The sequence below is a fragment of the Protomyctophum bolini genome, assembly GCF_963924005.1.
Source record: "Protomyctophum bolini genome assembly, chromosome: 21".
NCBI lineage: Eukaryota > Metazoa > Chordata > Actinopteri > Myctophiformes > Myctophidae > Protomyctophum > Protomyctophum bolini.
Genome location: NC_137882.1, coordinates 34546871 through 34562337, shown reverse-complemented (window position 1 = coordinate 34562337; position 15467 = coordinate 34546871). Strand labels below are relative to the sequence as shown.

Below are 15467 nucleotides of genomic sequence, written 5' to 3'. Positions count from 1 at the left end.
ATGGTTGGCTCAGTGGAAGTCCGACTGTTGGCTATGGTTGGCTCAGTGGAAGTCCGACTATTGGCTATGATTGGCTCAGTGGAAGTATGACTGTTGGCTATGGTTGGCTCAGCTGAAGTATGATTGTTGTCTATGGTTGGCTCAGTGGAACTATGACTAGATGTAGTTTAATATGGTAGAAAACAGACCATTAATAACAAGGTTATCAGCAATATATATATATATATATATATATCCAATACACGTATTGTAATATCATCTGTATTCCATGCTTTTTGCGCAGTGTGGAGAGCTCCGTAGATTTCGAGTTAGCTTTTTAGTCAGCCTGTATAAAGGGAGGTGAACGGCAGCGAGGATGCGCGATCCGGTCTAGGATCACTAAAGAAGCAAAGGCCAAGCAAAAAAGAAGAAATCAGCGATCCGGTTTGATATCAATAATTAAGCTTATCAGACGGAACGTTAGGCCAATAGCAGTTGCCGGTTGGATTCCAACTGGCGGAACGTTCCGTCACGAGCAGTTAATTGGTTAAAAATGTCTGCTTCTACGTCTTGGTGGCATGACCCATGATGGACTTCTTAGTGTTTCTCTCAGGTTTCAAAATGATTAGATAACACTTTGGTCCAAACAGAGCCACCAAAATGCCCAAACTAGACGCTAAAATAGCAAACACCTCCACTACATCTGCATATTTGCCTGGAGAGCTGATATATGCTGGTATGAACGCTATCCACACGGCACAGAAGATCAACATGCTGAAAGTAATTAACTTAGCTTCATTGAAGTTGTCTGGAAGATTCCTTACCATGAATGCTAGGAGGAAACTGAGGAGTGCTAGTAAGCCAATATAACCTAGTAACACCGCAAAACCAACTGTTGATCCAACATTACACTCATAGACTATCTTTTCAGAATAGTATTGTGTGTTTTTATGAGGAGTTGGTGAGGCAGACACAAGCCAGGCTGTGCAGATTATTGCCTGGATTGAAGTAAGAATCAGAACTGTTCCTCTCTGCTGCATAGGACCAAACCACTTAATGATGTCTGCACCACCAGGCTTGGAGGCCTTGAACACAGCCAGCACCACCATAGTCTTTACCAGGATGCAGGAGACACACAGCACAAAGCTGATCCCAAATATTGCATGCCTCAGCTGACAAGTCCAGAGTCTGGGACGACCAATGAAAAAGAGTGAGCACAAGAAACATAGTTTGAGTGAAATCAAGAGTTGGAAGCTGAGTTCTGAGTTGTTGGCGCGGACCATTGGCGTCTCTTTATGATAAGCAAAGATCCCCAGGACAATAGCACAGACAAATGTTCCTAGCAATGAGATGGTTGTTAAGGAGATACCCAGGGCCTCATGGTAGGACAGGAACTCAATGCTCTTAGGGACACAGTGGTCACGCCGGGGACTGGACCAGAAGTCCTCTGGACAACTGGTGCACTCTGTAGAGTCTAACAAATAGTACAAGATTAAAGGGACACACACGTATCTTCTTATAACCTTCTGTACATATACTGTAGCTACATTATGTAACCCTACCTGTCTCGTTGCTGATCTCTCCCTCAGAACAAGCAATGCAGTCGTAGCAGCAGACAGGTTCTCCTTTCCTTCTGGCCACACGGGTTCCAGGAGAACAGCTCTCACTGCACACCGACCGAGGAGGCTACAGAGGAAAGTAAAAATGATCAGTTTAAATGTAAATTCAATTCACATCATGAGCTCAATTAAAGATTTTAGATAGCTGAAATTACTTTTGCGGATTGAAAGTTCCAGAAGATTCTGTCTTCATCGAGGGTGAATTCTTCATCTCCGGAGGCTGTCATCTTGACTACACCTACGTTGTGAATATTTGTGCTTCCATCAGGGAGCCACGCCCAGTTCAATATATCGTAGATTGGTAAAGCATCACCATTCTCATCAAAGTATACACGATCACCACCAGATGTGGTGAAGTTGACCTTTTCCAGGTAATAGAGAAGCTAGAAATGGTGATGAGCAGAATCATGAAGAGCAAGAGACTTTAAAAACATACTTAAGGGTCCTATTATGTGCCCAAGTCACGCTACACACTATTTGGAGATTTAAGCATTGTGCAAGGGTGTTCCCGTTGCTGAGTTGCTATCTTCCGCCACCAGCCTCATTACTAAAACATGTGCTCTACCCCTTACATTATGCATTGCCTTTGAACAAAACCAAATTCATAATGTCACCCACATTTGTTGAGAATTAGGAGTGAGGAAGACTTCTGCATCTTGTGTGACTATTGCATAATGAAGAGAGGCATGACCACATTTCTAGACAAGGAGACACAGCAGTAAACGCGTATTTTATTTAACATACCACATTCAGAAGAACATTTACCACCTGTCCCCACAGACCACCTTCAGAAGAACATGTAATTTACCACCTGCTCCCTATACAGACCACCTTCAGAAGAACATGTGATTGCCATCTGCCCCTATACAGACCACCTTTAGAAGAACATGTAATTACCACCTGCCCCTATACAGACCACCTTCAGAAGAACATGTGATTGCCACCTGCCCCTATACAGACCACCTTTAGAAGAACATGTAATTACCACCTGCCCCTATACAGACCACCTTTAGAAGAACATGCAATTACCACCTGCCCCCTATACAGACCACCTTCAGAAGAACATGTGATTGCCACCTGCCCCTATACAGACCACCTTTAGAAGAACATGTAATTACCACCTGCCCCTATACAGACCACCTTTAGAAGAACATGCAATTACCACCTGCCCCCTATACAGACCACCTTGAGAAGAACATGTGATTGCCACCTGCCCCCTATACAGACCACCTTTAGAAGAACATGTGATTGCCACCTGCCCCCTATACAGACCACCTTTAGAAGAACATGTGATTGCCACCTGCCCCCTATACAGACCACCTTTAGAAGAACATGTGATTGCCACCTGCCCCCTATACAGACCACCTTTAGAAGAACATGTGATTGCCACCTGCCCCCTATACAGACCACCTTTAGAAGAACATGTGATTGCCACCTGCCCCCTATACAGACCACCTTCAAAAGCCAGCCTCTTCAATGTAGGAGAGAGTGCGAGTGCATTTTCTGGCAGCGTATCTCCCGCGGAACACCAGCGGCAGTGGGTAGTGTTTCTCGGCGGCATCAGTCTAACACTCTACCCCAAACCTTTACCCTAACCATAACCGCAAGCACGACGCAACGCATGTCGGACCAAACGCACTGCCGTAGAAGCGAGCGGCAGTCGAGTGTCATAATCCCCCCAGTTTCCCTGGCAGCTGCCGCCCCTTCTCCCGGCAGTTTACCGGCAGTTGCTGCTAGAAGCGACGGCCACGAGATGGAGCGGCAGTGGAGTGACATAATCCTCCGGTACATGCTGCTCCTCCACCCCCCCGCTCCCCGGCAGCGCCACGGCTGTTACCGGCAGTTGCGGCGGCTGGACCGCGGCTGCCGAACGGACCAGAGCAGCAGAACGGAGCTGTCCTAATCCATCCACCTACTCCGGCTGCTGCCGGTCTCATGCCGTTGCCGGATTATGCACTCTGCAATGTAGGACCAGAGATGAGGGCATGTCTACACAAAACTGAGCTGGCATCCGGGTTCTGTCAAATGTTTCAATGACATTTTCCTTAATATTATTCTATGAGGAATAATTTCATACAATAGTTTTCCTTATTATTCTACATTTGAAAAAGATATAGGCCTACTGTGATCTCATCAAAGTCTTATTCAATAAATAATTGTAAGCTTAGAATCCATTTGATGATCAAATCTAGCAATTAAATGTCTTCCACTCTTACAACTACGGTCATGTTCCGTGACACGTTCTGTATTACTATTTTCCTATGATTTTGTTATATTGTTTTCCTTGTGTCTTAGTTCCAGCTGGAGTTTCCTTTGCACTTGTGTTCTCCTCGTGTATGGATTTTGATGAACAAACCGCCTGCAATTACGACTGCTCTGCCTTTGTCCTGCGTTTGGGTCCTAACCCTCTTGATTCACACCGTGACACCTACACACTACACATACATATTTTTTATGTTGTATTAATATGTATTTTTTTCATTTATACTGTGTAATTCACGTTTGATTGTTTTGATTGTTATAATTTATTTTAAATATGGTGAGATTAACTTTATAAACTGTTATAAACTAGACTGTCTCACCTGCACAACCCAATAATATGTTTTTTTCAAATGTGGTGTTTTTAAATGCGCATATAAACAATAAATAAAAATAATCCTACAGATAATCCTACAGGTTAACTGAATTAATATCCCACCTGCCATGGCTGTATTGTCTGCAAACTGGCACAGCTGTGTCCAGGGAAAGGCCCTCTTCCTGGCACACACTGCAACATGTCATGGAGGGCGTGGGCCAGAGCATACACAGCCTTGTATATATTATATTCTCCCCTGAGGTCAGACACATCCAACAGGGTAGTTTCTGCCGTTCCCAGGTCCTCTTGTCCAGTACACACCCTTCCACCAGCGTCCACCCACTCTGGTGGAAGTGGTGAAAATTTACACTGAAATGTGCGTTCCCAAAACTGCCTCACCTGAAAGAACACAATTAATTCATAAGTAAACCGGTAAATACAATGAATTGATTCATTTCTTGATTATTCACTTAATTCACAGTTTGCAGATAATACAGTGGTACAATTATACAATGGTGCAAAATGTCATAAAGGCTTGTGTCCATTGTGGTCCTGTCTCTCAATATTCAATTCAATGAGACGTGTAACTATAGACATACAATTAAACAAATACTTACTATGTTATCCTCATGGTAATTGTCAGGACGTATTTTTAACAAGAAGTCCTTCAAACCTGGTATCTCTCCACGACGGATGGCAAAACCCAGGGTGCCTCTCAGGTACGGCAGGTAGTGAGGATACTGGAGAGTGCCTCCCCACCAAACTGAAGTGGCAGGTAAGATCCATAGCAGACCTGTCACATTCTGCTTAACCACCTGTTCATCGTTTCGAAAGAAATGAAAGGCTTGTCAATACATTCTCATTTTAGATTCTTCTAATTACGAATCCCTAAATTAACATCCTCCACAGATGTATCGTAACACAAACCTCATCCAAGACATTAAACATATAGGACCCATATCCAAACATAATGACCACACGAGCTGTGGACGTCTTCATCACAGTGACGATCCTCTGGAGTTTATCCAGGTCATTGTGGAAGGGCAGAGCCTCTGAATAAGCCACACAACCCAGACCAGACTGGTCCAGGCCAGACTGGAACAATCGGGCGGCGTCACGGCCAGCATCATCATCACTGAACAACAGTCCTACCCAGGTCCACTCGAACCACCTCATAGTCTGGAGCATAGCTCGCACCTGAGAAGAATGGACGGAAATGTACTTAGGTTAGATCATACAGAACATGGGCAAACGGTGGCCCAGGGGCCACATACGGCCCCCGTGTTCACTTATGTGGCCTGCGGGTTAATATTGTAATACTGTTATATTATTAATTTCAGCTGTTACAATGTTTACAACATGCAAACATGACCCGCTTTAAAGGTATTGTAGACAAGTTTCCAGTGTTTGTACACAGAATTGATTGAGTGTTTCCAAACAAATTAAAATCTAGCTCCACCCCCCTTCCCCCGTCATTCTATTGGCTGAGCCAGGTCACTTCAGGCTATGGGGTTGTTGTTGCTGCTGGGAGGGACGCTATGGATATTGCGCTCGTATGGCTAAATATGACATTAAAAAATTATGAATTTCTATCGATTACATAGTTACAACAATGACATTGAGTTGACATGTTTTTTTAAGGGTAACTGTAGCGTAATCACAATATCACAAGACTGACACGACGAGTCCCGCAAATGAGGAAGTAGGAAGTAGTGGAGGAGACTCACTGGCTCTCAATTCAATTATCTTTCATTTGTAATCGTGCATATAAAACATATTGCCCCTCAAATGCCCCAGCCACTACAGCATCGTTCATGTGAACTACTTTGTCCACGGTTATGATGATCCGCGACGGCTTGTCACCGTTGGCGAGCACGGGTTGAATGCAAGCTTCAAGCCGGCCGGACCACCCAACCATGCGCTATACATAGCGATTCTCATAATTTCAACAGGCATCATAAACATACTATTTCACATGAACAATGGTGAAACTAAGATATGGGGATAATATTATACTTGCAATGAAATCGCATTGCGTTTTCATTATAATACTGCTGGGTCGAACACACAGTCACAGCCTCGCGCTGCAATTGGCTAAAAGTTTAAATCCCCTCTGACGTCCCGAGTAGTAAACTGTAGTGGATATAAACAGTGCATTCAGCCAGAGGGGGCCAAAGGGAGAGTGTGCTGTTGCAGGAGAACACCTCAGCATCATAATAAAGGGAAAGATAGAGGGGAAAAAGGCCAACAAAATACATTCATATATATTTTAAATCTTGGCTGGAAACTTGTCTACACTACCTTTAAATTATATCTATAATGTTCAATATTAGTAGCATAATTACAATTTCAATTGTCTTTTTATGTCCAATGCATTTGAATTTAAGTATGTTTAATTTAAGTTAACATAAGTATAAATAAATGCATAATTATGAAATTAAATAAAAATGTTAGGCCTACTTTTCAGGATTCCAATTAATCTTAGCAAAAATACCAAATAATAATTCAGGAGTCTGTTAAAAAAATAGCTAAAATAGGAGATCCCAAACTCAAAACGTGTCGCAGTGCAACGCGTGTTGAGCTAGAATGGAAATAGAATATTTCTGCCCAACAATATACGCAATGTGGCCCTCTGGAGTCAGTGTGGAAATATAGTGGCCCTCTGGAGTGAGTGTGGAAATATAGTGGCCCTCTGGAGTGAGTGTGGAAATATAGTGGCCCTCTGGAGTGAGTGTAGAAATATAGTGGCCCTCTGGAGTGAGTGTAGAAACATAGTGGCCCTCTGGAGTGAGTTTGGAAATAATGGTGGCCCTCTGGAGTGAGTGTAGAAATATAGTGGCCCTCTGGAGTGAGTGTAGAAATATAGTGGCCCTCTGGAGTGAGTGTGGAAATATAGTGGCCCTCTCCTACATCAAAGTTGCCCACCCCATGGGTTTGATTATTCCAGTTTGTTAAACATGAACTATTTGATACCAACACATCTATTGTTATAGAAGTTCACCTGGAAGACAAAACTTGGCATTGTTCTGAAGAAGGATGGGAACTGAGTCCGGTCGCTCAGACAGGAACAACCAGCCGAGTAACTTATCTGGAAAAACAGAATAAAAACAAATACAAAATATCTATTCTGTAATGTACTAGATCATAGGTATTCAACAGTACGTCTGGTACCCTCAGGGCAGTGCTAATCAACCCGCGGCCCCTGCTTAATGTATCTGCGGCCAACAATGACAATATAATATTAGTTATTTTCACAAGATTTTAGTTATTGTATTGTAAAAAGTTGTATGGCCTGATGTCAACTTAGTATTAACCACTTACTTTGTCACCTGTGATAATCTGTTCATTATATGTTCTCTTCACATTTTGTGAATGAAGCCTCATTTTGGTCTTCAACCAGCCAAAATTCTTCCACGTCTCCCACCTTCTCCGCTCCCTCCATTGGCTCCCGGTCGAGTACAAAACTCTGATGCTGGCATTCAAAGCAAGCAAAGGTATGGCAACCCCATATCTTGCAAGTCTGATCGAACCCGACAAACCATCCCGAGCGCTCAGATCAGCCAACGCAGGGAAGCTGGAAGTACCTTCACTAAAAACGCCGGGACAACGCTCCACACGTCCCAAACTCTTCTGGCTCCAAAACTATATAATGCACTTCCCATTACAATCAGAACTGCAGCCTCACTCCCAATCTTCCGCCGTGGTCTGAAAACCCACCTCTTCAGACTCCATCATGGCACTTAGCACTTGCCCTAGCCCCGACATTTTCTTTTGTAGACTATAGATAGCATTTTATGTAGACTTATAGCATTTTTATGTAGACAGCACTATAGAGCATACATAGTTCCATTATATAGATATTCCACTGTTACGTTCTTAGCTTACGTATGATTCATGATAAGTACTTTTTATGTATGTGATGTATTGCATAATTGCAATGCTTTTTGTTCTTGCTTAATGGCTAAATTGTAAACTTCATTACAATGTTTTTGTTCATTGAGGTTTGGCCTCATAGATGGAAATGTGGCTTTTTACTCTGTGTTTCCTTCATCTTTAGACTAGTCTTGACTTGTGTAGTATGTTCCAAAATACATTTGTAAATGTTTAAAAATAATACAGATATTTTAGCTTGCAGTCTTTGGACTTTTGGAGTGGCCCCTGAGCCATTTCAAGTTGAGTAGCCCTGCCCTAGGGGATCGTCAGGTTTAATTTAGGCCCCAAAATATTTGGGGAGAAGCAAACAGAGCCTGTGCTGTTTCTACTCTGCCATATGATCACAGTGCAGATTGAATACACCTCTATGTCCTTAATAAGACTATACACCATCACTAAACACAGGTATATTTTACCCAATGTAAAATATTACATAACAAATATTTCTCATCAAAATATATTGAAGTACAGCAATACATGCATGGCAACTTGAGCTACCCTTCTTCAATATTCCATCATGACTTTTCACAAAATAAAACAAGAAATTGATTTCATGGGACGGGCCTATCACTGAAAGATTGTCATGATCATGGCCATAACTTTCAATAGCTGCTTTTAACCCTCCACTGTGTGCATTCAGAATGACCAGGTCATAAGCATACATAAGGAGATTTATGATAGTTACCTATAAGACAGCCTGTATTGCACTTATTTAATTCACTAGATAGATCACCCATGTATATGCACAATGTGCTTAGATATGCCACAACCAGCTTCTGAAACAGTTTGGTTTATCCTGTCAAAAGCTCAATAAGTTTAAATGTAACATAGGAAGATAGTGGAAATAGTGGAAATACTGTAGCTGGCATTTCCTTAATTGCAGAAATGCATAACACTGTGCCGGGTTTCTTTTTTAATCTGAACTGGTTATCTGCAGTAAAGACAAACATTTCCAGATGTACAAACATGATACTTTCCAATACTGTGGAGAGGATGCTGGACAGAGAGATTTGGATGTGCTGTTTGAGAACTTTACATGTCCTGCCATTGGCAATTCAGTAGAATGCAGTGCATTGTCAGAAACAGAACAGTTCAGTAGATTGTTAGTGCATTGTCAGAAACAGAACAGTTCAGTAGATTGTCAGTGCATTGTCTTTGATTTTAGTATCAAAGCAGTAGCATTAACATTAGGCTAATCAGTGAATTAAACCTGCAGGGAATACATGCATTTTCAGAAACCTTCAAGAAAAGATCAGTAAAGTGTGAAGAGTTGGAACGGCACATCTGTAGGTCTGTTTAGTTTACCTGCCTTGACTTTAAGGACAGGCTCTAATTGTACAGAGGTGATTGACTCATGAACCAACAGACCTGTAAAACACAGGTCAAGGGCAGTTACTTACCACTTTCACTTAAAACAAAGGGGGGAAAAATAAAGACAGAATAAGAAAGAAAAATAGCAGCCTACAAGCTCAGAACATGTCACACTGTGACCTTGTTGATCGGCTGTGTTTGATACTTTTCTCTAACACTAGCATAATGAAGAAATAGGGAATTAAAAAACATTACAAGTTGAGATATGGAGACAAGGTTTCTTCTCGACAGCAACGATTATGTTCTATGTCTTTCAAACGGCAAAAAGACATTTAATATTTATCATATTATAGATTTTCAAATAGCCAAGTAAGCAAAATTAAATAAAATAGGCTATGATGAAAGGGGATAGGAAACTTACCATGGGCACTCTGTATACACCTAATATTCTAGAGAGGGTAACAGAACTTTTTGAGGTACTAGGACCCACAATTCCAAGTACTGGCGGAGAGCCAACACAGCTCTGATCCAGTGTAAACTGCTCCTCTCTCCCACTTATCAGTGACAACGCTGCAGGGACTGCAACTCCAACCGTAAAACAGGTGTCATAGCAATGGTATCCCAGGGTCACATTGGGGAGCAGGCTGGGGTCTCTGTTGATCTCAGCGATGGCAAAAGCCATGGTCTGTGCCATTCTGAACACCGACATGAAAAAACTAACACACACAATTACACTGTAGCCTTGAATATCATTGCTGTCGGGCAGAAACCTTGTATCTCCATATTTAATCGTTCTGTTTAATAAATTACTTACTTTTTCATACTACAGTGTGACAAAAAAAATGTAACTATCCTAGATCCATCCAATCACTTTTCCACCCGACAGCCTATATCTTTGTAGAAATATACACATCAACTAATCATGTTTCTATACATCAAAACAAGGTTGGTGTTGTCTTTGTGATACTCACCGACTGCAGGAGGGCTTCTGTTTCTTGGACTGTGTGAACGTCAGCTCAGGGAACACAGAGGAGATGTGGAATGGAAACAAACCACCCAGAAGCACATCTCCAGCCTTGTACATTCCTCCATGTTTTAACAGTGCCTGTAACTCACAAGAAGAGGACGAGGATGATGACAAAAAAGAGAAGGAAGAGAACATCATCAAGTATGAAAACAGTTGTATGTCTAAAGAAGCCCTCATGACTGTCCTCCTCTGTCTAACAACCCCTCCCACCTTCTCCATCCAGTGTCCAGTTGTTAGGTTTTATACCCATGCAGTGCCGTCCCCTGTGCCAGATGACGACATTACGTAATCTTCCACAACACCGATCTGGGCCTTTAGGCCCACACAGAGGCAGGGCTTAACGTACATAGGTATCAGTGGTGGAAAGTAACAAAGTAGAGTTACTGAAGTACTGTACATAAGTTAAATTTTGAGGTATTTGTATTTTTAATTTCCAATGCTTTTACTACTCCACTACATCTCAAATCCCAATATTGCACTTTTACTCCTCTACATTTAATTGGAAACTGTAGTTACTTTGTAGATTTTGATTATTATTACAAAACACACATTAACCACTTCAGCCTTATATCCATTTCGGCCATTTGAAAATAGCCGATTGCGACGCATTGTGAGCTTGTAGATCAGCTATTTTTAAAAGATTTTTTAGACATTTGAAATTTGCCATATTCTATATAATGAGTAGGCTACTTATACTTTTGGTACATTAAGTACATTGTGATGCCAATACTTGTGTATGTTACGAGAGACAATGACTTAAATATCCGCAATGAACTTGCAAATCGGTTCGCAACATGTCGGTGGTTAGTGGCAGGTTGGTGGTTAGTGGCAGGTTGGTGGTCAGTGTCAGGTTGGTGGTCAGTCGTGGTTAGAGGCAGGTTGGTGGTCAGTGGTGGTCAGTGGCAGGTTGATGGTCAGTGTCAGGTTGGTGGTCAGTCGTGGTTAGAGGCAGGTTGGTGGTTAGTGGCAGGTTGGTGGTCAGTGGTGGTCAGTGGCAGGTTGATGGTCAGTGGCAGGTTGGTGGTCAGTGGCAGGTTGATGGTTAGTGGCAGGTTGGTGGTCAGTGGTGGTCAGTGGCAGGTTGGTGGTCAGTGGTAGGTTGGTGGTAAGTGGCACGTTGGTGGTCAGTGTCAAACCAAACTCAGCTTCTTCTACACAACGGTAGAGTCTGTTCTCCTATACGGCAGTGAGTGCTGGACCCTGAAGCCTGAAGCCAACTCTGCAGAAGTCTCTAGACGGGTGCTACACCAGAATGCTTCGTGCAGTACTTAACATCGGTAAGAGCACACATGTTACCAACAAGAATCTGTATGATGGAATGCTAAGGATGAGCCAGAAACTAGCAGCCAGGAGAATGATACTTTAGCAGGACACTGCCATAGACACCAAGAGATGCCAGCCAGTAAACTAGTGCTGTGGGAACCAACACGGGCACCGGTCACGACGACGTCCCACATTAACATGTGGATGTACTCAAGAACGACGCAGGAGCGCAAAGCAACAACTAGCTGGCCTGATGTATGGAGAATCGGGATGACTGGAAGCAACGATGGAGGGATCGTCTGAGGACGACATAGGGAGAGAGGCAGGTTGCCGGTCAGTGGCAGATTGCCGGTCAGTGGCCGGTTGGCAGTCAGTGGCACCCGGAAAATGTCGGCACCATAAAAACTGTTCAGCTCTGAAGTTGTTAATCAGAGCAGTGGTCAGTCCTCCCCACTTCTCAGGTGGCCACTCCTGATTACCCCTGAAGTGTGAGGGAAAACAAGAGTAAAGCCCAAGGCATCTTCAACTCACCAGTTGTGTCCCAAATGACAGTCCCTTAGTTGAGTGATGTCATGCATGCACGCACGCGCGTACACACACACACACACACACGCACGCGCACACACACACACACACACACACACACACACACACACACACACACACAAACAATGATGTTATTTAATTAACCCAGACCTTAGAGGCAAATTAAATGACACAAGGTTGAAATATTGCAATAACACCAATTAAATATCACATGGTTCAGTGCCTTAGCAAGGTAGCTGATCTTATCGTTTATTGTTTATTTGACAAGACTGTTAATAGTCTGTCAGACTGTCAATAAAAAGAAAACAATATCTTAGAGCCAATAAAACAAATAGATATCCTATAGTAGTCGTCTGCATCTCAAATATACAGGGTCCAGGGTCGCAGAAGTTTAATTGTAAATAGTCTCATATAAGCATTGTGGTCCAAAAAGCAATCTCCCAGGACCTCCACAAAGAAGTCGGACATGAACTTGACCTTGAACTTGACCTAGGCGTCTGGACCTTGTTTCCAAGTCCAACACCGTGAAATTAAGGTTGACCTTGTTCTGATTGTAATCGAGAGCAGGTTAACTCTAACTCAGTAATACGATCGCTGTGATCAGACAATGCGACCCGTTAGCTTCTCCGCGTGGGAGGCCGTAGTTGTTTTAATGTCTGCCAGCGTGGCCGAGATCGGCTTCAATGACTGTCTTTTTTAAGGGTTGTGGTTAAACGCTTTGTTCCTCTATTAAAACAGTGCAAGGTTTATCCAAGTCAGGAGGTAGAACCTGAGTTTTGTCTTGTGTTGCAGCTGGTAGCCATGATGAGTCCAGACACGGGTTAAAGTTCACAACCTTAGGTGGTCTTTACACGAGAATGGTGTTCATAGAAAACCGCAAAATAAAGTATCTGTCACGGTTGGCAGAGGATAGAACCCAAATGCAGAGGCAGAGTAGTTTCAAAAACAGTTTATTTAAGCAGAAGGCAGCTTAGTTTACAGCAAAGTAAAAAATGCAAAATGCAAGCAGTAACTCAGGAGAGCCAAACGGGAAACTAGGAAATCCAACAAGGTCAAACTAACCAAAAGCACAAAACATAGGAAGTCAAAAACCTTACGAGAACAAGGAAAATCCAGGTACAGGAAAACACCAACATGGAGCACCGGACAATGGATTATGTTCCGACAGTGTGAGGGTGGTTTGAGTCCAGTCTTATAGTGAGCAGGTTGATTGTGGAAGTGTTCACAGGTTTGTATTGTGGGCGTGGCCCTGCTGGGCTGGGGATGGAGTGGGAACAGGTGTGTGACAATGGCTGAGGGTAGGTATGGAGATATACAGTAGGCATGATCAGGTCTGGATACCGGGCCCTACACTCCCTGTGGGGGTGTGGAACGTGTGTTTCAAATTTGAAGTTGGTGGGGCGAACAGTTCTCTAGTTATGTGGATTACAAATGTACATGCAAATGTACGTAAGTATACGTATACGTACAGAGACTTGGTGCATTTATAGTAGGGCAATGCCAAAATGGTAGCATTTTGGCTGATATCGATACCCGATATAATTAATTGCTGTTAAGACCAATAACCGATATTACCGATGTCGATATGATCTCATTCTGTATTGAAGAAATTTGTCCATTCTGATTCTGAAATTCATGTAACAGGCATTGCAGGTTTAGGCAAGTCAGATTTAACTTAAACGTTATATTTAATATTGTGAGCTTGTAGAACTGTTCAAGCTGTTACTTTGGGCTTTTTATCTGTAAAGACAGACCGATTAATGAATCAATCAAACCGATGCTGATTAATCTAAAAACTCGGCCGAGACCGATGTGTTTGTCGATTAATCTCCCTTCACTAATTTATAGATAAGATTATCTCACCCAAACCCGTCCTCACCTGCAAACTTTTAAACATAGTGAAACAGTATTTATTTTGGTTTGGACATGCAGTCATTGAACGCGACAAAAACAGGTTCCCTGTTCCCAGCTGAGTGGTGAACTATTTGTTTAAGATTGTGACTATATACAGACATACAGACTGACTTGTATGCTGAATGGGGGAAAAAAAGAAGAAAAACAAAACAAAAAACAGAACAAATAAAATAAATGCATGGCTTCTTTCTGAAATAATTGTTGAACACTGTTGCTGAACACGGCATGTCTGTGTTTAACATAACGAGCTTCTTCTTCCCATTAAAGCTGATGGGGATGATGATCAGGCTGCAGGAGTTGAGTCAGGACTAGTCTCGTTATTCTGCCATGGATTCCAGCTGGCAGTCAGTCAGTCAGTCAGGCAGGCAGGCAGGCAGGCAGGCAGTCAGTCAGTCAGGCAGGCAGGCAGGCAGGCAGGCAGAAAGGCAGGCAAACAGGCGGGCAGGCAGGAGAGGCCCTTTTTTCCTGGATGACCGACTCGGTAGTCCTTCATTAGCGAGGCTCAGCAACCATAACCCTGCTGTCAAAGTGCTGCTGTGGCCACGGCTGTCCTCAGACACCTCAGACATGTCTAGACATATGGCCTCTCCTCACCCCTGATTTACATGTTCCATGTGTTAGACACAATACGAGAGAGAGAGAGAGAGAGAGAGAGAGATAATATGTGTGAGTTTGTTTTTGCATGAGCCATCTGTCATTTGTGGAATGTACAGTATGTGTTGAGAAGGACATGATTTACAGGCTAGCACACTGGTCACAGCAGGACGCTGGCACTGCCACTGTTATGTTCAAATATAGCATGGTAGCAGGTATGTGTGTGTGTGTGTGTGCGTGCGTGTGTGCGTGCGCGTGCGACGTGCGTGTGTGAGTTCTCATGTATGAAGCCATTTCAGACATGCTCCTAGGCTTCTGATGTGGCAAATGAAAAATAAATCACACCCATGTGAACCGAGTGGTGCAACTCCCCTCTCTCTCTCTCCCCCCCCTCCTCTCTCTCTCTCTCTCTCAGCAGGCAACAGTGCAGTACTACAGCACCCCTACTGGTATATACTGGTGCTCATTAACGTCACATAGGTGCATGACATTGTACAACACATGGGGCCAAATTCACAATGGCGTTTACGATGATAACATGACGTGAAGCTAGCGGAAAGGCATTTACGTGGATTTCCCACATTAATTTTGGAATGGAATTCATGGAAATGGCCGTGAACTTGACGCTCACGTAGGTTGGTCGGAAACTCCGTCAAATCCTACGGGACGTCTTTAGGTGGCGGAGATATTTGCGGAAGCATACACA

General features: G+C 43.1%; 1 protein-coding gene across 1 annotated transcript; it reads right to left on the bottom strand.

Moving 5' to 3' along the window:
* Positions 1-542: 542 nt before the first annotated feature.
* LOC308336504 (extracellular calcium-sensing receptor-like) lies at positions 543-10501 on the bottom strand (the record flags this gene model as incomplete). Its single annotated transcript, XM_080793870.1, has 7 exons — positions 543-1453; positions 1542-1665; positions 1754-1981; positions 4297-4517; positions 5154-5370; positions 10010-10112; positions 10389-10501. 7 exons carry the CDS (start codon positions 10499-10501, stop codon positions 543-545), a joined length of 1917 nt encoding a protein of 638 aa, XP_080649996.1.
* Between the last annotated feature and the right edge of the window lie 4966 nt (positions 10502-15467).